This window comes from Nematolebias whitei, chromosome 3 (genome assembly GCF_014905685.2).
Source record: "Nematolebias whitei isolate Nwh7 chromosome 3, NemWhi1, whole genome shotgun sequence".
Lineage (NCBI taxonomy): Eukaryota > Metazoa > Chordata > Actinopteri > Cyprinodontiformes > Rivulidae > Nematolebias > Nematolebias whitei.
The window spans coordinates 57,520,466-57,543,020 of NC_056500.1; the positions used below are offsets into that span (position 1 = coordinate 57,520,466).

Consider the following 22,555-nt stretch of genomic DNA (forward strand, 5'->3'; position numbering starts at 1 on the left):
AACTCCTCGGATGAGGAGCGAAACGTCTTCTGTTACAAATAAAGTCCAGTTGTTTTTGTGTTGAACGTTTTTTGAATTTATCATGTCCTAGATGACTGAGAATCTTCACCAGCATATTGCAAGGAAATACATCTTGAATGTTCTTGAATCTTGAAAGTAAACATGTTGCTTTGAATTTGTTTTTGTAAAGTCCAGCAGAAAAACTAAAAGAAAAAGAAAAAAGAAATTTGACAAAAGTTTGAAAATAACTTTTTGTACCTTTAGGAGATAAGCCAAATAATGAATTGCTCCAGCTTGCATGTTGTGGACTAAGTTGTGTTTCCTCAACTGAAGCTCTTCAGGCATGTACCATCACTTTAACGCTCCTATGTGGCCTTCCAGACAAACTGTTGACACAAAGTATCCTGATACATGCTCAATAATCCAGGTAGAAAAATCCAAAAAAGTTCAATCTGGTCCTCTGGACATTCAAAAAAACAAGAAAACAACCTTTAAGACCTATTGTTAGCATGATTAACTCGGTCACTTACAATTTTTCCAAATATCTGGCGTCTGTACTCATCCCTTTAGTTGGCAGCTCAGAACACCACATACAGAACACCATGGACTTTGTGGATAAGGTGAGGGATGTCATCATGGAGACTGATGAAACAATGGTCTCTTTTGATGTCACATCACTCTTTACGTGCATTCCTGTTGAGGATGCAGTAGAGGTGGTCCGTATAAGATTAAAATCAGACACCACTCTGAGCAGCAGGACCATGCTTTCCACAGAACAACTGTGTCAACTCTTGAAACTGTGCCTGCAGTCAACCTACTTCACATATGGGGAGCAATATTACAGGCAGAAATATGGGTGTGCTATGGGGTCTCCAGTTTCTCCTATTGTTGCCAACCTGTACATGGAGGAGGTAGAAAAGAGAGCCTTGATGTCCTTTTCAGGGACACCGCCAAGTCATTGGTTCAGGTATGTTGACGACACCTGGGTTAAAATTAAATCTCAGGAAGTCCAACATTTTACTGACCACCTCAACTCTGTGGATAAATACATCAAGTTCACACGAGAAGATGTAAAAAATGGCAAGTTGGCTTTCTTGGACTGTGAGGTCTCAGTCTCTGATAGAGGACTTTTGCAAACCGAGGTGTACCGCAAACCCACCCACACAGACCAGTATTTGCAGTTTGACTCCCATCACCCTTTGGAGCACAAGTTAGGAGTCATCAGGACTCTGTACCACAGAGCAGACAGCGTCCCAACTAACTCAGGAGCCAGGCAGAAGGAGAAATCCTACACAAAACAGGCTCTAGAGCAATGTGGATATCCTAACTGGGCCTTCCTGAAAGCAGAGAAGAAAGCCAAACAGGACTCCAGTCATCCATCAGGTGAAAAGGAGGAACCCAGACCCAGACCAGTGGTCATTCCGTATGTTGAGGGAGTATCAGAGAAACTGAGACGTTTATTTTCTAAACATAACATCCCAGTGGTTTTAAACCCCAAAATACATTACGGCAAAGACTGGTTCATCCCAAAGATCCAATCCCCCGGCACAAACAGAGCAATGTTGTGTATGCTGTTCAGTGTCAGGAGGGCTGTGATCAGTCTTACATCGGGGAAACTAAACAGCCACTAGCCAAAAGGATGGCCCAGCACAGAAGATCAACATCATCAGGCCAGGACTCTGTGGTCTACACTCATCTCCAGGCCAGCGGTCACTCTTTTAGGGATGAAGATGTTCACATCCTGGACAGAGAGGAACGATGGTTTGAGAGAGGAGTAAAGGAGGCCATCTTTGTGAAAAGAAATCGTCCATCATTAAACAGGGGTGGAGGCCTCCGGGTTCAACTGTCCCCCTCTTACAATGCTGTGATTGCTAGTATCACTCAGCCCTCTGTGAACAGTAAACAGCCATCAGTGTGCTAATGATCCATTGTTATGCTGATGGTCCTTCTTGAGCATGTGATCAGCTGGTTTTGGTTGTCAGCAGCAAAACTGGTTGATCCACTCTGAGAAGGTGCTATTTAAGAGACTGAGCTGAAAACAGCACCTCAGACTGAGGAAGTCTCTCGGATGAGAGACAAAACGTTTCTACATTTTTTTGCTTTGTTTTATTTTTTGTTTTTTTGAATGTCCAGAGGACAAGATTGAACTTTTTTAACTTTTTTTAAAGCACTTTGGTAACAGTTTCTGTTTTAAATGTGCTCTATAAATAAATCTTACTTGACTTGACTTTTTTGGATGTTGACACAAAGGTTCTGCCATCCTTCCACGGGCCTGCTCCAAAACATTTCACCTGCACGGCTTTGGCTTCATAAACGGCCTACCCATATCCAGCAGTACCACAGAAAGGCATCTCTCCTCTTCTGATCTGGTGGCCAGGTGGTCACACAGATTGTCATCACTTCCTGACATTACTGAGCTGCAAAGTCGGCTTGCAGTTTCACATGTCAACTGTTTCTGCTCAGTTAATACCTCACTTTGAGGCACAAAAGCCCATCAGTTTTGACCCCCGCTTGCCACCTCGGCCCCTTCAGAAACCACACCCAAGAAAATGTTTAAGTTCCAGTTTGAGGTGTCTTGTGAAAAAGCTTACACTGACCTACTTCTAGCGCTACTGCAAGCCTTTTCATCACTACAGTGTTTTCTTTATTAAATCTGATTGCATTAACACCCTCTTCCTGTGATTTCTTTATTTTTAGTCTCTCTTCATCCTTTTTCATTAGTGATACAGTCGTCTGTGCTTTTCTGGTTGGTTAGCCCATTTTCATAATTTCACAGGTTACACTCGCCCTTCGCTTAGTAACTATGGTATTTTTTACCTCCAGATCTGTTAATCCAATTAAGCAAATTCTCAATAAGACATTTCCTTCCTTTACTCTCTGTGGTCTTTGGATACATTCTTTTAGTCCCTAATCTCCTTGTCTTAAAGGAACATGGAATGGTAAGTCAGTTAAAAAACATTACTTTGTAGTATCCTGGTGCAAGCTCAATAATCCAGGTAGAAAAATCTAAAAAAGTTAAATCTGGTCCTCTGGACATTCAAAAAACAAAACAAAGCAAAACCTTAAAACTAAAATTATGCACAAAATTCCATGCAATTAATCAGTGATCAGAGTGCTGTGAACAATACTCATCACATTTTAGCTCAAAATCTGTAAAATCAAGTTACCTATTTGTGCTGGTCAAGGATAATTAGCCTTGACAGCCAATTTGACTTTGGTTGACCCCTAATGTTAAACGATTCAAGATTACCAGATGGATTTCTGAGACTTTCATTAAAATATGAACATTGGTCCATGAGATATTTTGCTAAAACAGACAGGGTTATGGTCATTTTTTGTTTGCTAAGATTAACCAGCTGTGTCAGCCATCTTGACCATATATCAAAAGGTAATCATTTGTAGACGTACATCCAATGATTGATTTCTGAGAGTTTCAATAAAATGTAACAAGTGGTGTATGAGATATTTTGCTAACATGACAGATGCATGAACACAGAAATAAAAACACTAATGCCTGTCTTTTGATAGAACGTCATAATCACCTTTGTTTTTTAGAGAACTACAAAGTAATCTAAAAAAGTTAAATCTGGTCCTCTGGACATTCAAACAACAAAACAAAACAACAAAAAAATGTAGAAACGTTTCGTCTTTCATCTGAAAGTCTTCCTCAGTCTGAGGTGCTGTATTCAGCTCAGTCTTATAAATAGCACCTTCTCATAGTGGATCAACCAGTTTGCTGCTGACAACCAAAACCAATTCAGTTCAATTCAGTTTATTTATAAAGCGCCAAATCACAACAAAGTTGTCTCAGGGCACTTTACAGGAACATTCACATAAAAGCCAAATAGTAAAGTTCTCTATCTAAGGAATCCAGCAGACAAGTTGAATCTTGGCTTCGTTGCAGTCTCCCATCCTGAGCAAGCACAGTGGTAACAGTGGAAAGAAAAACTCCCTTTTAAAAGGAAGAAACCTCCAGCAGAACCAGCTCAGGACAAGCGGCCATCTGCTTTGACCGGCTGGTTTGAGAGGACAGGGAGGAGAGACAGACAAACACAGAATGGTAGGTCCAGGTATAGGTCCAGGTGTACCTGAAAGACAAAAAAACACATGTTAAGGATAGAAAAAATAATTACAAATACAAAACAGGTTGAGCAGAGTAAGTAAAGACAGTAGCAGAGAGAAAATTGTGGTCAGTTTGTCCTCCAGCAGTCTAAGCCTATAGCAGCATAACTAAGGGACAGCTCAGGAAACCCAAGCCGACACTAACTATAGGATTTATCAAAAAGGAAAGTCTTATGCCTAGTTTTAAAACTGGACAATGTGTCAGCCTCACGGACAGAGTTTGGAAGTTGGTTCCACAAGAGAGGAGCCTGATAACTGAAGGATCTGCCTCCCATTCGGTTTTTGTAAATTCTAGGAACCACAAGTAAACCTGCAGCCTGAGAGTGAAGTGCTCTGTTAGGAAAATATGGAACAATAAGATCTGTAATATAAGATGGAGCTAGGTTGTTGAGAGCTTTGTAGGTTAGAAGTAAGATTTTGAATTCTATTCTGGACTTGACAGGGAGCCAATGGAGAGAAACTCAAACTGGAGAAATATGATATTTTCTACTAACTCCAGTTAAGACTCTGGCAGCAGCATTTTGGATCAACTGAAGATGTTTTAAAGAAGTATTTGGACACCCAGATAATAAACCATTGCAATAGTCCAGTCTAGACGTGACAAATGCATGAACCAGTTTTTCTGCATCATTTTTAGATCAGATGTTTCTAATTTTAGTGATATGACGCAGGTGGAAGAAGGAGGTTCTAGTAACATTTCTAATGTGGGGGATAAAAGACATGTACTGATCAAAAATAACACCAAGATTTTTAACATTAGAGCTGGAGGACAGATTAATGCCATCTAAGGAGGGAGAAAGACTGAAAAAATCATTCCTAAGGTGCTCAGGTCCAAAAACCAAAACCTCAGTTTTGTCTGTGTTCAACAGGAGAAATTAAGGGTCATCCAGGTTTTTATGTCTTTAAGACATGCTTGTAGTCTAAGTAGCTGATTGGATTCATTGGGTTTAATGGACAAATATAATTGTGTGTCATCAGCATAACAATGGAAATGTATCCCATGCTGTTTAATAACTTTACCTAATGGAATCATATATAAAGTAAAGAGTATTGGCCCAAGCACTGAGCCCTGAGGAACTCCATAACTAACTTTGGTGTATGAAGAAGATTTATTATTTACATTTAAACTGGAATCTATCAGATAAATATGATTTAAACCATTTTAGAGCTGTTCCTGTAATCCCAATATCATATTCAAGCCTCTGTAGTAAAATTTTGTGATCAACTGTATCAAATGCAGCACTGAGGTCTAACAGGACCAGTATAGACACAAGTCCATTGTCTGAGGCCATGAGAATATCATTAGTGACTTTTACTAGTGCTGTTTCTGTGCTATGATGAGCTCTAAACCCTGACTGAAACTCTTCAAACAGATTATTTCTTTGTAGATGTTCACGCAACTGACCTGCAACTATTTTCTCAAAAATTTTTGAGATGAAAGTTAGATTAGATATAGGTCTATAGTTGGCCAGAATTTCTGAATCAAGATCAGACTTCTTAAGTAAAGGTTTAATTACAGCAACCTTAAAGCGCTGTGGTACATAACCATCCATTAAAGACAAATTAAGTGGATCCAAAATGTGGACATTAATTAGTGGAAATACCTCTTTAAACAGTCTGGTTGGGATGGGATCTAGCAGACATGTGGATGGTTTGGATGAGGTTATTATTTTTGACAATTCAGAGAGCTCAACAGGACAAAAACTGTCCAAACATAAATCAGGCTCTAGTGAAAATTTCAAAGTTGCCTCATTTGACAGGGGACTAGAGATAGTAGAAGGAAGGATGGCTTGAATTTTCTCTCTAATTGAAATAATTTTATTTATAAAGAATCTCATGAAGTCATCACTACTTATAGTTGTAGGGATACATGGTTCAACAGAAATGGGACTTTTAATTAGTCTAGCAATATACTAAACAGAAACCTGGGGTTATTTTTATTCTCCTCTATTAAAGATGAGTAATATAAAGTTCTAGCGTTACGGAGAGCTTTTTTATATGTTAGCAGACTATCTTTCCAAGTTAAATAAAATTCTTCAACATTAGTAGAGCGCCATTTTCTCTCCAGGTTTCTAGATGCCTGCTTTAAAGTACGTAACTCAGAATTGAACCAAGGAGCCAGTTTCCTCTGATTGATTACTTTCTTTTTCAGTGGAGCAATTTTATCAAGTGAAGTTTGCATTGAAGTTGTAAGATGATCAACTAGATGATCTAAGTCTCTGTTCTCTGATGCATTACTCTGCAAGACAGAGGAAAACATTGATGGAAGAGACTGTTTAAATTTGGTTACAGCATTTTCTGATAAGCACCTGCTGAGATGAAATTTACTCTCAGTGACTGTGTAGTCATTTAATGTAAAACTCAAAGGTTATTAAAAAATGGTCGGACAGAACAGGATTTTGAGGAACTATTACCAAGTCCTTAATCTCTACACCATAGGTCAGAACTAAATCAAGAGTGTGATGATAAGAATGAGTAGATGTGCGGACGTTTTGGATAAAACCAATGAGTCTATTAAATTATTAAAGGCTATGCTTAAACTATCACTCTCAACATCCACATGAATATTGAAATCACCCATTATGATGATTTTATCAGTATTTAATAGTAAGTCAGTTAAGAATTCTGAGAATTCAGACAAAAACTGAGAGTAAGCGCCTGGTGGACGATATATAACAACTAGTAAAAGTGGCTTTTCTGATTTCCGTTTTGGATGAGAAAGACTGAGGGACAGTGATTCAAAAGAATCATAACTAATAACTGGTTTGGCATTAATCAATAATCCTGACTGAAAAATAGAAGCTACTCCTCCACCTCGGCCAGTTGTTCTAGGAACATGAACATTTGAATAATTAACAGGAGTGGATTCATTTATAGTAACAAAATCCTCCAGTTGTAGCCAAGTTTCTGTCAGACAGAATAAATCAATATGATGATCAGTTATCAGTTCATTAACTAACAGGGATTTAGAGGAAAGAGATCTGATGTTCAATAATCCACATTTAATGATTTTATGATTTTGCTCTGGTAAAGTAACTGTGTTTATTTTGATCAGATTTTTATGGTTTATATTTTTAGAGCTGATTTTTGGTTTATTTATTTTGAGCTGTGGGCGAGTTGACACTGTTTCAATGGGGGTGTGGGTGGGTAACAGAGGAGAAGCAGCAGAGAGGTGGACGACTACAACTCTGCTTCCTGGACTGGACCCTGGGTTGTCAATAATTTGGGGGATAAACAAAATCAGCCATATTTCTAGAAAGAAGAGCGGCTCTGTCCAAAGTGGGATGGATGCCATCTCTTGAACCAGCTGTTGGACCGCTATAACTCCATCATCTCTTGACAAAAGATAATCTCAGTTTAAGAATGAGATTAATTAAAGGCCAAGTATTTCTTGTTTCACCTTCCTTACGTTTTTTTTGTTTTTCTTCCAGTAAGTAAATACAGATATAGAGCTAGAAGCTGCACGTTCAAATGACTGCACACTTATAGAAAAGTTTTAATCACATGAAAAGAGGAATTAGACTGTAACGCAAGCAGCGGGCTGTGAACTAAGTGGCTATTATCTACCTAAACAGAACCAACAGGATCTCTGCTCACACATTTAGGTGGAAGGTATCAGAAAGTATCCTGGTGCCGGTGTGTTGGATAGAGCAGTGGAGCCACGTGACATGACTGTAGACGCAGGTGTTCAACTTCAGAGACAAGTTGGATGATCACGAATCAACACCTGGTCCCGTTTCTCCCTAAAATCTGCACACCCGCAATCAACATCCAAACCACCCAGTGGAGCCTGCATGCACAGCCCCACACCGAGCCTGGACCAGCACTCTATGCCTTTGGCAGCAAGTCATCCAGCTCACTTGCAGCAGACACACAAAAGCACTCAGGCAGATCTTTCCCTTTGTGTTTCAAGAATTTTTTATTTCCACTGACGGCTAGTGACCACACTGGTGGCTCAATGGGATTAACTTGTATAAATAAAGGTTGAATGAATGAAAATGTCCATTTTAGCAAATACTGTAAAACAAACCAGCCTGCATGGAGGATCAGTTGGTAGAGCTGTTGCCTCTCGGCAAGAAGGTTGCCAGTTCAAATCCCGGCCCAGAACCTTTCTGTGTGGAGTTTGCATGTTCTCTCCGTGCATGTGTGGGTTTTCTCCGGGTGCTCCAGTTTCTTCCCACAGAACAAAAATGTGCATGTTAGGCTGACTGGTGACTCTATTGGTTGGTTGTCTCGTTTGTCTCCATGTGTCCCTGTGATGGACTGGAGACCTGTCTAGGGTGTCCCCCGCCTCACACAATGACTGCTGGACATGGGCGCCAGTGACCCCCGCAACCCAAAAAGGAAGAAGCAGGTAAAGATAATGGATGGATGGAAAACAAATCACATTTATTCCAGATAATTTTATATTTTCCTTATTTTTGTTTTTCTTACACTCATCGGTCTATTGTTGCTTGTTTTCCAGTTTGTTGTAGGATTATTTTGTCCTTTGCTGCCATTTATTGAGATAAGACCCCCATCTGACTGAACCATCACTCTCTGTTCCACTGTATTTCCCGAAAACTTAAGTCTCAGCTCGGCCAGTGCATGAAAGGCAGCCAGCAAAACAGATGCTTTACATTCCTGAAGACAGCAACTCAAAACAAAGACCTGCTGTACTAAATGTGACATGGTCTATAGGAGGGAGGGGGGGACGACTGACTGAGAACAAAAAACACAGATCAAGTCTTCAACATGTGTGCTCGGTCTGCATTACCAAAATATGTGGATGTTGGCGTATTCTCCAACATACACAATATAATGTGCCAAATTAAACATGCAGCAGTAGAAGACATATCTTGTTGGGATCTGAGGAACATAGCTGCCCTCCATCAGCTCACACTACAATAGATTATGATCCATAAAAATCAGTTTGCATGATGGGAGACTTCTATCGTCTGTTCTGGGTTCAATCTTATTACTCATACACAGTGTCAGCTCTCATTCAAGTGGAAGGATATTCAACATATGACCGCATTAGTTATTTAAGATTTGGTGTAGGCACTTTCATGTTTCTGGTGTTTGTAATTCTGAAGTGGCAGAAGTCATGATTATTATTAATAATAATAATAATAATAATAATCCATTAGTTTAAAAAAGTAAGTAAGCTCAATCATCCAAGTAAATAAATCACAAAACAGTTAAATCAGGTCATCTGGACAGTTTCTTCTTGAGTGAAATGTTTCGTCTTTCATCCGAAAGACTTCATCAGTCTGAGGCCTGCCACCAAGATCTGTCTTATAAATAGCACCTTATTGACATGTTTCAAGCCAGTCTGCTGTGGAACTCACAAAAACTGGCTTTACACATGCAAAAATGTTATGATTTAACAGATTTAACTTTTTTTGTGATTTATTGATCTGGGTGATTGAGCTTACCTACTGGTGTCCTCAGGGTGGTTCGGTGAGTAGGAAGTGGCCATCAGGCCTATATCATTTGATTGTTATGCATCAGTGATTAATTGTTTTAGACTGATGGTCGTCTTTTTGCATGTGTAAAGCCAGTTTCTGTGAAATCCACAGCAGGCTGGCCTGAAACAGACCAATAAGGTGCTATGTCTAAGACAGATCTTGGTGGCAGGCCTCAGACTGATGAAGTCTTTCGGATGAAAGACAAAACGTTTCTTCCAAGAAGAAATTGTCCAGATGACCTGATTTAACCTTTGTTTGTTATCCTTGAGTAGTCGTCGTTTTCTTTTGGATGCTCTGTTTTTCAAGGGTCGCCACAGCAAACAAACTTCATATGAAAAATGTGTTAATTGTTTTATGCCTCATATCCTTCCTGATGCAAACTGAGCTTGAACTTGCAGCCCCAGGATTACAACCCTAGCAATGACCGCTGATCCACTGCATCATAATCCACGAGTGACTATACTATATACCAGTAATTATTATTTTCTTTTAAAATGGTTCTAATCTGTATTTTTAGGAGCAAATAATTTCCTGCTAATCTCAAATCAGTGAATCTGCAGCACTTTTTTTTTCCCCAAGACACCCGTATAGTTTCAGCTCAGGTTGGATCTCCACCACCATCTACATTGTTATGATCCTCTCTGTTGGCTCCTTTTTAAAAACATCATGCAGCTGTTTTCTTTATCTTTTTCCATATGCTTTATCATACTAAACTAGAGCTAAGGTTGCATATCAACATTCTCTGCTTTCATGCTTTATAGTTTGTGGTTATTTCTCTGATTGTCTCTCTGTGTTTGTTGTTTTCACGTCTCTAACAAATGAAGCCATGCTTAACTCATATTCTCCACAGACGAAGACCTTTTGTTTCTTAATGCAGATAAACTGTCTGGAAATGTTTTAATAGTCAAATTAACAGAATTTCCATACAAGTTAGATTTATTGAGCTTTCTATGGCTCCAAGCCTGAAGAAGCATTTCCATACTTGAACTCTACGACTGTATAGTGACTCAAACTAATCTAAAGAAACATCAGATTTGTCGTTTGTGTTATTAGCCATTGTAGGAATGCTCTGTCCACATGCAGGTGTCCCATCTTATCACTTCCTGTTAATGCACATATGAATATCTTAACAAATGTTTGGGGGGGGGGGGGGGGGTTGCAATATGTTATAATGTTATTTTTTCAAATATGTGTTCATATTTATCACAAAATTTAATGTCACAGGCACTTTCAGAGCTCCAGTCATGCTGAAGATGTGTCCAGATGTTATAGTCTGCACTTCTAAATATTCAAATAGTAGAGTTTTAACTTTTTAACCTTTAACCTTTTTTATTAAGCCACGCCCCTTAACTTTGACTCTTTAACCATTTTTATAGGTCAAACGCTCTGTATGTTTTAGCCTATATTGTTACTTGATCAATGCTTTATGATAAGTTCTACTGACTTCCAGCAGGTGGCTTGTAAAAGTCATTTTCAGTATCAATGGCTTTTTATTTGGTTAAATAAAGGTAATGAAAGCACCTCTTGGTTTTATCTCAAGTGCTCTTAAATTCAATTCTCATTTATCTACACTTACGCAAACACAAACACACGCACAAAGAAGCAACGTGCTCAGCATCAGGAGCTAGAGTACAACGTGTAGCGGTTTAGCCAGGAACAAACCAACACCTGGGGTGCACATGATTCTTTTTTCTCTTACCTAAGCAGTTTTACTCTGCTTTGCACAAATTGTGAAGTCATCAGATTTGGTTTATGTTTTTTTTTTTTTTTTTTTTTTTAAACGAGACCAATGTCTCTATGTAAGTTTATGTATTAGATCACTGCTAACATCCTTCTAAACAAGCATGCCCTATCAGAATGAGAGGGAAGTCTAGGAGCCAGCTGACTTTACACACTTTCTTCTTCACACAGTATCCCTCCATCCTTGTACGGAGGCTCTTTTTCATATTTTCATCTTTTTTTTCTCCATTTCCCTCCAGCTGCTTTCTGTTTCTGACACGTTTTTTTCTGCACTATCATTTCTGGGTAATTTCAAGTTATTGCTTCTTCGTACACTTCTGTAAAAAGGACAGAACATTGGCTTTTTGATTAGACTGCAGTTTACATGAAGGAGCTCTCTCACTTCCACGGGTTTACTTCGTTAATTGGTTTCAGTGTGCACCCAGCTGAGAAAATAACCCACAAAAAGCAACGTAACCACATCAGGTGAATGTTTGTTTTTGCAGATTCAGATGTTCTACTACATTTTTATCAGTCTGCGTTTAAAGCAGTTTGTAGTGTGTTTGATTTTCATGAGTCGGGGGTCAGAATGATCTCAATGAACTGTTTCACTCCGATGTTAATGTAAAATTCTGATTCTGAACTCTGGATAAGTGTGTTTTACAAGCATTTTTATACCTATTTCAGGTTCAAATGCAGAGGAGCTGACCACAGAGAAGGCCCATTCTGCAGTGGAGGGGATGTTCAGGACCCTCAGAGGTTTGAGCAACACCAGAGACCACCTCAAGCAGCTGCGCCACATCTACACTGCAAGCGATGGAGTCCATCAGGTATGCTTCATCTCACAGTTTGGGCGCCGTATTCTAAAATGCACATAAGCAGAAAACTGAATCATCAAAGAAAATGTTTTTCTTTTTGACACAGCTTCACTCAGGTATGCTTAGTGCAACTGGACGGCAAAGACCATGATCCAGTCTCCTTTCATAATCTATCAGAGCCCGACCTATATGGACATTTTTGCTATTACCGATACCGATATTGGGAGGGAGCAGCTAATGCGCTAACCAATTTATTGGCTGAAATTTTTTTAGCTTTGTCCACCTCCAAAAATCTAAGCAAACAGCTACTTTTCAACCTCAAACGTCAAAGTTCATGCTCAATAATCCAGGTAAAAATCCAACAATGTTCAGTCAGGTCATCTGGACGGTTTCTTTTTTTGCTGAGATGTTTTGTCCTTCATCCAAAAGACTTCTTCAATCTGAGGAGACACCAAACAAACTGAGTCCCACAAACAGCATACTTCATAGTGGAAAAATCAGTTTGCTGGTGCTGAGATGGCCTCAAGGGCCCGCCCTCTCCCCTGCTAGACCTCTGGTGTTTCCTCAGATTGAAGAAGTCCTTTGGATGAAGGACGAAACATCTCAGCAAAAAAGAAACCGTTAGATGACCTGACTGAACATTGTTACTTTTAAAAAACCTGTTTTAACACCAAGTTATTTATTTGATAACATTTCTTCGAAGAGAAGACAGGCTTTAGGCGAGCCGATTTGCTCTGTTGGCACGGACGCAGCTGGATATCTCATCGACTTGAAGACTTGATGACGTGTCTATCTCTGCTGCCATTTGTGGATTTTAAGGACGCATATTTATTTGGATTTACGATAACTGGTTCCTGCTATTTGGATTCGGCTGGTTGCTGGTTTTATCTACAATCAAGGAAATCGTCGGCAGCAAATTGGGACCTGTTTGGTGTTTTTCTCTGACCTATAAAGGAATAAATTCACACAAGACAACGAAAATGAGTTTTAGCGCTCAGAGCTTTGCAAAGGGGAGTCACGCAACTGACTGTGTCCGAGTGAGCTACGAAGCCAGACTGTCTGAGTTTGCTATTTATTGAAGTAGGAGTGGAAAACAAAGAAACAACAGGTCAGTTTCACATGAACAGAAAACTTATCAGCGATGACGGTCGGAACATTCAGGAGATTGTGTCTGAATGAACAGTTTCCTGATAAACATGTCCACTTGGTGTGATTCAGAGCTTCTTCGCACACAGCAAGATAAAAACTGAACCCAAATTAAATTTTGTTCAGCACATGCAGAAACAGTTTTAATATAATGAGATAGAAGCTGTTTAAAGTGATAAGATAGAAAACCTTTAACAGGACCCGATCACGCTGCTTGCCTTTATGCTCTTGGTTCATGCCTCGAGTACCCAGACTCAAATGCTTTTGGGCAGAATGGATCAGATCTCGGGGATTTTACTCAGTCACATTCCATCAGTGTGGCCATGTAATTTGAACATTTCGGAACAGAGTGGACCAACACAGACTCAAGGTAGATGTCATTAAGTTCTGCCTGTCCCCAAAACAACTGTGTGTTTAGCTGAATTTGGCTCCCTTGGCTGGCCTTGAAGGCCATCTTATCTGAATTTGCCTGGAGAATTTTTTCGCCTCCAATTCCTACATGTGTCTAGTTTCATTACTTTTTGTCTGTCTAAACAGATCTCACTTGTAAATGAGTCTTCTAGGATCAACGTGACTTATCTGTCTAAATAAAGGTTGAATGAAAAAGTCTTGAAACAGTCTTCCTAACGTGTTCACATTTTCTATCCTCCACTATTCACCATGAAGTTATCAAGTTTCACCATAAAGTGAAAGTCAAAGTTAAAGCAGCCATGACTTGAAAGTAGTCCACATGCATCCTCTGCTGGATACATCATACGTACATGTCTTTTGCAAGTAGAAACCGCTCATTCCCAGCATTTTAGAGGTGAAAATGAGACGTGTTTATATCGGTGCATAATTGGCCAATTATTACTGATACCGAAATGTCCCCAGATACCTATATGGACAAAAAATATTGGCTATACCAATATATCGGTCGGCCTCTAGTATTAATACACACGTTAGTGCTGTCATTTCTAACCCAAACCTGGAGCCCAGCCCTTTCCGATGCAGATTAGGGCCGGTCGGGCCCATAATGATGTGCTTAATATGTGGGCTGGGTCAGTGTCGGGCTTTTGATTGCGTCAGCGGATGCGCGCAGCTGACGATCCAATTATATGGCAACATGGCTTGCCATACATTTACTAGCCACACACAGCCATTTGACCTGCGCTCTGACTGTCCTTGAAAGAGGTAAAAAGTTCAGTTAAGCTTCAGATGAACTATTGCCAGCGATCCATCGCCCAAATGGACGTTCATTCAGCTGTTGCACTCAGCAGACGCACACGGCCGACGACCCAAACAGGTGAGATCACAAAATATCAGACATGTCAGAGCAGGGTCCATGTCTGAAAAATGAAGAATACAGGCAGAAGCAGAGATTTAATGCACATTGACAGCCATGAAAGGTCAAACACCGCCTCCAATCTTCTGCCCCCTTAGCTGCACATGTCCGCCGACCTGTTAATAACTATATAAGCAGTCAAAGCGTACTGTATGTTCCAGTGTATAATTCACAGTTTTTTGCATAATTTACATGGCCTGCGACTTATAAGCTGAAGTGACATATTTATGGATTTTTTTCCCCATATTTAAAAACCATTTTTTTGGCTGAGATATGACCGTTTTCATTCATTCTGACTGAAAAAAAAAATTTAACAGTACCACTTTCAGCCACTTGATGGAAGCAGAGTAATAATAGCATTATGGCATGCTGTTTTATCATGTAATAGATAAATGTAGCTAAAAGGACAAATTCAAAAAAGTTAAAGACAAAAACAACTGGACTTTATTTATTATACTATACTTTATACTTTATTGTTTTTGTCTTGAAATTTTTTGAATTTGCCATGTCCTGGATGACTGAGAATCTTCACCAGCTTCTAATGACTCAATTGGCCTGCCATAGTCTCCCCACCTATATTCTGCTTACTGCTTGGAACCGTCAAAACAGCTACACCGCCCCGGCGAAATGCAGCTAATTTGACCATTAAAGTGCATTTATTAAGCAAATGTTAGACTGAAACACACCTTTGCTGTAATTTTGAGCAAATATATTTTTTAGGTAGTTATCTTGTCAAATTTTAAAGAAATGCAGCAGGTTGTCCATCTGCATGTGCACCCTTCGCAGCAGCAAAACTATTTTGAAATTCAGCTGATTTGACCATTAAAGTGCATTTTTTAAGGAATAGTTCAACTGAGACACACCTTTGCTATAATTTTGAGCAAATAATTGTTTTTAGGTGGCTATCCTGATAAATTTTCACAGCAACTCGTCACGTGCACGCGTTTACTTACGTGTATTGGCTTTTAAAATACAGCTGATTTGACCATCAAAGTGCATTTATTAAGCAAACGTTAGACTGAAACACACATTTACTATAATTTCTAGCAAACAAATAATTGTTTTTAAGTGTTAATCTTGTTACATTTCGAAGAAATGTGGAGGCTCTTCCCTCTACGCGTGCCCGCCGCTTCTGCGAATTGGGTTTTGAAATACAGCTGATTTGACTGTCAAAGTGCATTTATTAAATGGTAAATGGACGGTACTTAAGCCCCCAGTATACTGCCGCGTACGTCCGTTCACGTGTACGTACGCGTGTACTGTACGCAGAGGGTTCAGACTTTGTACTCCAACGTACACCCCAAGCAGCTGCAGAGCAGCTTTACAGACAGGGGGCGTTTACCTTCGGGACAAATTGAGGTCGCCGATTGGTCATCTGCTGACACGCCTACTAGATTTTTTTTTTTTTCATTTTTTTTTTTTTCATTTAGCCTTTATTTATCCAGGTAGTCTCATTGAGCCACGAGAACTCATTTTCAAGAGAGACCTGTTTTTTAGGGAGCACATGGTGGGGTTAAGGGCCTTGCTCATGGGCCCACGGTGGGGCGAATGAGGGTGGGGGCAAGTGTGGGTGTTTCACCTACCCCACCCACAATTTTTTTGATTTTGTCGGGGCCGGGGCGTGAACCAGCGATCTTTGGATCACAGGCCCACCTCTCTAACCTCTGCGCCACCACTCCCCCCCAGATTGATTGACAGGTCGGAAAAAAGAAAAAAAGCGAGCGCTGGCAGCCTCGCTGGCAACCTCACTCGCAGCGGTGTTCTGTGTTTATATGTTAATAAAAAAAAATCTAAAAATATAAATAAAAAACAGGGAGCGCTGGCTCTACAGCCCACACATCAGACCAGCCCACCAGGAAATCTCCAGACCCTCCCGCAGCCATGCTGGACCTGAGTTTAAGGGTGCATTCACACCAGCCCTGTTTAGTCCGCTTTAATCGAACTCTAGCTCGTTTTCCTAGAAAGTCCGGTTCGTTTGGGGAGGTGTGAACGCGCCATCAAACTCTGTCACGGAACAAAAAGATGAACTCTGGCCCGGGCTAAAACCTAGGTCTCGGCCTCCTTTACTCCTCTCTCAAACCATCGTTCCTGTCTTTCCAGGATACAAGTGACACACAAGACAGACTCTAAAGCAATGTGGATATCCTAACTGGGCCTTCCTGAAAGAAAAGAAACCCAAACAGGACTCCAGTCAGCCATCAGGTAAAAAGGAAGAACCCAGACCAGTGGTCATTCCATATGTTGAGGGAGTATCAAAGAAACAGAGACGTTTATTTTCTAAACACAATGTCCCAGTGAGTTTTAAACCCCAAAATACATTACGGCAAAGACTGGTTCATCCCAAAGATCCAGTCCCCCGGCACAAACAGAGTAATGTTGTGTATGCTGTTCAGTGTCAGGAGGGCTGTGATCAGTTTACATTGAGGAAACTAAACAGCCACTGACCAAAAGGATGGCCCAGCATAGAAGAGCAACACCATCAGGCCAGGACTCTGTGGTCTACACTCATCTCCAGGCCAGCGGTCATTCGTTCAGAGATGAAGATGTTCACATCCTGAATAGAGAGGAACGTTGGTTTGAGAAAGAAGTAAAGGAGGCCATCTTTGTGAAAAGAAATTGTCCATCATTAAACAGGGGTGGAGGCCTCCGGGTTCAACTGTCCCCCTCTTACAATGCTGTGATTGCTAGTATCACTCAGCCTCCTGTGAATAGTAAACAGCCATCAGGGTGCTAATGATCCATTGTTAGGCTGATGGTCCTTCTTGAGCATGTGAGCAGCTGGTTTTGGTTGTCAGCAGCAAACTGGTTCATCCACTCTGAGAAGGTGCTATTTATAAGACTGAGCTGAATACAGCACCTCAGACTAAGGAAGTCTTTCGGATGAAAGACGAAACGTTTCTACATTTTTTTGTTGCTTGGCTTTGTTTTGTTTTTTGAATGTCCAGAGGACCAGATTTAACTTTCTTTTATTTTTCTACCTGGATTATTGAGCATGCATCAGGATTTCTCTTTTTTAAGCTCCACGTGGAAAACTTGGTAAGGAAACTATAAGTTGAATTGGGTTTCTTTTCAGAAATAGATCCTGTTTAACTCTGAATGCTAATAATCAACTTGTAACTGCAACTTTCATTCCCTCCATTGACTATGTTGACATTATTTACATGAACGCCCCTACAAGCACCTTGCAGATGTTGGATGCTGTCTATCACAGTGTGTTAAGTTTCATAACTGGCTGTAACAACCATACTCACCATTGCACCCTGCATTCACTGGTTAACTGGTCATCATTAACTGCAAGTAGACTATCACTGGTACATTTTCATCTTGAAATCACTTCTTGGTCTGTTGCCTTCATACATCTCCTCCTACATGTCACTGTGTGAGTGCAGCTATAGTGTGCACTCTCAGGACATTATTACCTGCAGTGTTCCCTCATTGAGGACTGAACTTGGCAAAAGGGCCTTCTCCTACTCCATTCCTGTTTCCTGGAATATCTTGCAAAAAGATATGAAGCTCTCGACCTTGACCTCTCTAAGTGGCTTCAAACATCTGCTAAGTTCCTGGCAAAACCCAACACAGACATGTTCCTGTTATTAGTTTTCTACATTTTGCAACCTAGCTGTTTTTATTTCATTTTTTAAATACTTTTTTTTGTTGTTCTTCTCAATTTGTATGCTTTTTATGATTGTCTACTGGGCGGCTGTGGCTGAGTGGTAACATGACAAAGTGTCCCTGGGCAAGACACTGAACCCCTCACTGCCTCCGATGTGTGTCCCATTGGTGTATGAATGTGATAAAGCACTGATTAATCTCTTTAGAATGATTTGTTCAATTAGCTTTGTATAGATATATTAAAGTGCTGTATGAATGGATAAATGAGGACACAGATTGTAGTGTAAAGCGCTTTGAGTGTCTTGAATAGATAGAAAGGCGCTATATAAGTACAGTCCATTTACCATTTACTGTTGTATTTGTTGTCTAATGTTGTCATCACTCTGTTAAAATCAGGTCTCAGGAATGAATAAAAAATACACAAAAACGTACCGATTTTTTTTTTCTTGAACAGTGCTTAAACAGCTGGTTTAAAAAAAAATACAGTAGCCTACCAGGAAGTTATTGATCACTATCTTCATCTTCCTGCTGCGCCTTTGTGCTGTCCTCTTCATCATGCAGCAGCCTTTCGAAACTTGTTGGTGATAGAGGATTATTTTACCCTGCTCTGCTGTCAGGATCCACTGGCAGACTGGAGTAAAAGTTGCTCTTTGCATGTGGATAGTTTTGGTAAACGATTTCTCGCCGCCAGTCATCCAAGCCTCCCACTGAGCTCGGAGTGCCACATTAATACACAATTCACACTGATGTCGAGTGGCTGCAAATACTTCATTATGCCCCCAGTTTCCCACCTCCCTGAGGGCACAACTGGGAGGGGAGGAGAGAACAGGAGAACGGGAGTGGGGGAAAGGAAGTTTCCTCCCCTCACCAGTGGACCAAGTTTCATTGGTTGACCACTGAAATGAAACCAAGTTTCATTGGTCCACTGTGACCTGTTTGGTAAATTCATAGGTCAGATTTTTTTAACCTTTAATTTTATAGGTAGGCTCATTAGCTATGTTTACATGGACATAAGTAATCGGATTAAACGGCCATTCGAAATAAAAATGTGTCATGTAAATGTCCCATTCGGATTATTCTTTGTTGATTCAGCTTGATTCTGAAGAATTTGTAATCAGAATGAGACAGGTGGTTTATGCCGATCCGTAATCCGAACGGTGTGCATGTAAACACTTAAATCTGATCATTTTTTTCCAATCGTGAAAAACGGACCTGACTGCGCATGTGAGATCTATGTCTACCTCACGTGTTTCCGCCTGGCTAATGCTAATAATATTAGCATGTCGGGGAAGCAAAACGCAGAACGGTGGCGCAACTGGTAGAGCTGCTGCCTCTCAGCGAGCAGGTCCTTGGTTCAAACCCCGGTCTGGGGGCCTTCTGGGTGGAGTTTGCATGTTCTCTCCGTGCATGCGTGGATTTTCTCCGGGTGCTCCGGTTTCCTCCCACAGACCAAAAACATGCATGTTAGGCTGATTGGTAACTCTAAATTGTCTCTAGGTGTGAGTAAGAGACTGAATGGTTGTTTGTCTCGTGTGTCTCTATGTGGCCCTGTGATGGACTTGCGACCCGTCCAGGGTGTACCCCGCCCCTCGCACAGTGATTGCTGGACATGGGCACCGGCGACCCCTGTGACCCAAAATGGAATAAGCGGGTAAAGAAAATGGATGGATGGATGGATGGATGGATGGATGGATGGAGAAGCAAAACTGGTCGGTGAGTGACGCAACATTTCTACTAGAAACTTTGAAAGAGCTCAAAATGATCTGTATTACCTGTAGCTCAATCAGGAAGTGCAGTAACGTCTCCACCGTCATTAGAACCTGTTGCGGGGCCATTTTGGGCGCTCAGGTTTGTTTACGCTCATCACGGAAGCAGAACTTCTTCTTTGGTGTTTTTTTTAAGGAGAGTTTATCACTCTGCGCATGTCAGCACTTCTGTTCAGAATAAAATCCCGCTGCACATAATTGCTCGTTGTGAACTAATTGTGTCTACGTAAACGATACATTCAAATTATCCATCATCCATCCATTATCTTTACCCGCTTATTCCATTTTTGGGTCACGGGGGTCGCCGGTGCCCATGTCCAGCAATCACTGTGCGAGGGGCGGGGGACACCCTGGACGGGTTGCAAGTCCACCACAAGGCCACATAGAGACAAACGAGACAAACAACCATTCACACTCTTACTCACACCTAGGGACAATTTAGAGTTACCAATCAGCCTAACATGCATGTTTTTGGTCTGTGGGAGGAAACTGGAGTACCTGGAGAAAACTCACGCATGCACGGAGAGAACATGCAAACTCCACCCAGAAAGGGCCCTGGACCGGGGTTTGAACCAAGGACCTGCTCACTGAGAGGCAGCAGCTCTACCAGTTGCGCCAATGTGCTGCCACATTCAAATTATTTTATCTGAAAAGATTTCAATCCGATCAAATAATTTTGCGCATGTAAACATAGCTATTGAGTCATGAGGGGACCCCCCACACAAGAGAAACGTGTATTGGGCAGCTATGTGAGTGCCCGGGTGTGACGAGGCTAAATGTTTTGGCGGCATGAAGCTCGTTAGCCCGTCAAAAGAGAACATAAATCCATAAATTAGCTGCAGCATTGTACAAGCAGCGGTGGAAAAACGTAGCGGCTTATAGACCAGAAATTATGGTATATTTGAATTGAATTAGACTGTATGTAATTGGATTTGATTCTGAAACTGTTTTAAATGTAAAGCTTGTAATTTGATATGAATGGGACCTGTTTTTGTTTGTTTGTTTGATTGTTTGATTTTTGTTTAACTTTTTTTTATGGTTCCCTGTGACATCTTCAAGTGAACTGGCACTATAAAATAAATTGAACTGTTGACACTTTTGGTGAAGCGCTCCGGTCCGCTCGGTCACACCAACCTGTCTTCAGCTCCTCACATAGCCCTGGTTAGACAGCTACCATCAGTTTGAACTTATTTCAACTAGACACATAAATGTTTTTGGTTTTCTAGTTCCAGTAAAGATTGCTGGACATGTGCACCGGCGACCCCCTTGACCCAAAATGGAAGAAGCGTGTAAAAGATAATGGATGGATAATTCCAGTAAAGTATATATTTCAAGGAAGATAAAACACTGTCTTAAGTGAATTGTTCTGTATTTAGGAACTTAAATACACAGATTGTTTAATAAACTGGATTACTCCAAAACACATTTGTTTCCTTTCCTCCGTGTGTTTCAGTCTGTCACTGTGTTGTGTTGGAACAATTATGTGTTCATCCACACATTTGATGGTGTACATGCATATCTGTGTGTGCAGAGGTACATTCAAGACCATCAGTATGGCATGACTAATTCTAATATTGTTTTTATTGTGTGGGTGTTTGAGTCGGAGATTTAATTGGACTGCTTTCAGCTTTTTTGGAGATCAGCTGAAAATGGAAGGTGCATGACCGTGGCTCAACTCTGTTGTTTTCATCTGCATTGCTGCTGTGTCGATGCAGTGACATTGCTGTGTTTACTCTGAGCTTTATGCATGCTGACCCCATGACAGCAGAGTTATATACGAGTTTAATGCAATTTGTGCTGCAGTATTTCTCCTCTCTGAATTTGGCTACATGTCAGAGAATACAGGAGTGGGACACTGTGAGATTAATGAAGCGTAAAGAGGAGGGGGCACTAATATTTGGATGTAGTTGTGCTTTAGTGTTTGATCTCATTTATGACATATTCATTCAAAGTGTAGTACTCAACTTTTTTACACCATCTAAGTCAGTGGTTCCCAACCTGGGGGGCCCAACCCCCATGGGGGAGGGAGGGGGGGGCTAGAGAGCACAGGGGGGTCGCATAATATGTCTGCTTAGAGGATGTAAAAATGTCAATTTATTGTCTGTGTAACAACTTTAGAAAATATGCTTTTATTTTTATTTATAATATTTGAAATTTCACCAAATCCTGAATAACACTGAAGAACCCCCATTTTGGTTATTGTGTTAAAAACTAAAATCTATACTGTCACTTTAAGAGCTTTGTTATGATGTTGGTACTCATCATCCAGCTCTCAGTTTTTAGCTCGGCTGCCTGAGAGGAGGTAGGGAGTTATTGGTATTGGTTAAGCTCACATGTATTAAATATATAACATAAACATAAGCACATGCAGTTGTAAATGTTTAAATGTGTAAAAACATACAGAGGAGTAATTTTTCTGACAACATAAGAACATTTGTCCCTTGTTAAGAACAGGCATTGTTATTACTATTGGTGATGGTGAAAGTCAGGATTACTTTCAGGAACAAGCAAAGGGCGTCAGAAGCATCCATAATGTGTGTGTGTGTGGGGGGGGGGACACACAATGATGTGTGTAGGTGTGTGCGCAAAAGAAATGTA

General features: G+C 40.6%; 1 protein-coding gene across 1 annotated transcript in view; it reads left to right on the plus strand.

The window, feature by feature from the left end:
* Positions 1 to 22,555, plus strand: part of LOC119407567 (sec1 family domain-containing protein 2) — a 221,503-nt gene that overhangs the window by 139,405 nt on the left and 59,543 nt on the right. Inside the window, exon 2 of the mRNA XM_037674388.1 lies at positions 11,979 to 12,121. Coding sequence (XP_037530316.1) covers positions 11,979 to 12,121 — 143 coding nt within the window. The remainder of the gene's footprint in view (positions 1 to 11,978; positions 12,122 to 22,555) is intronic.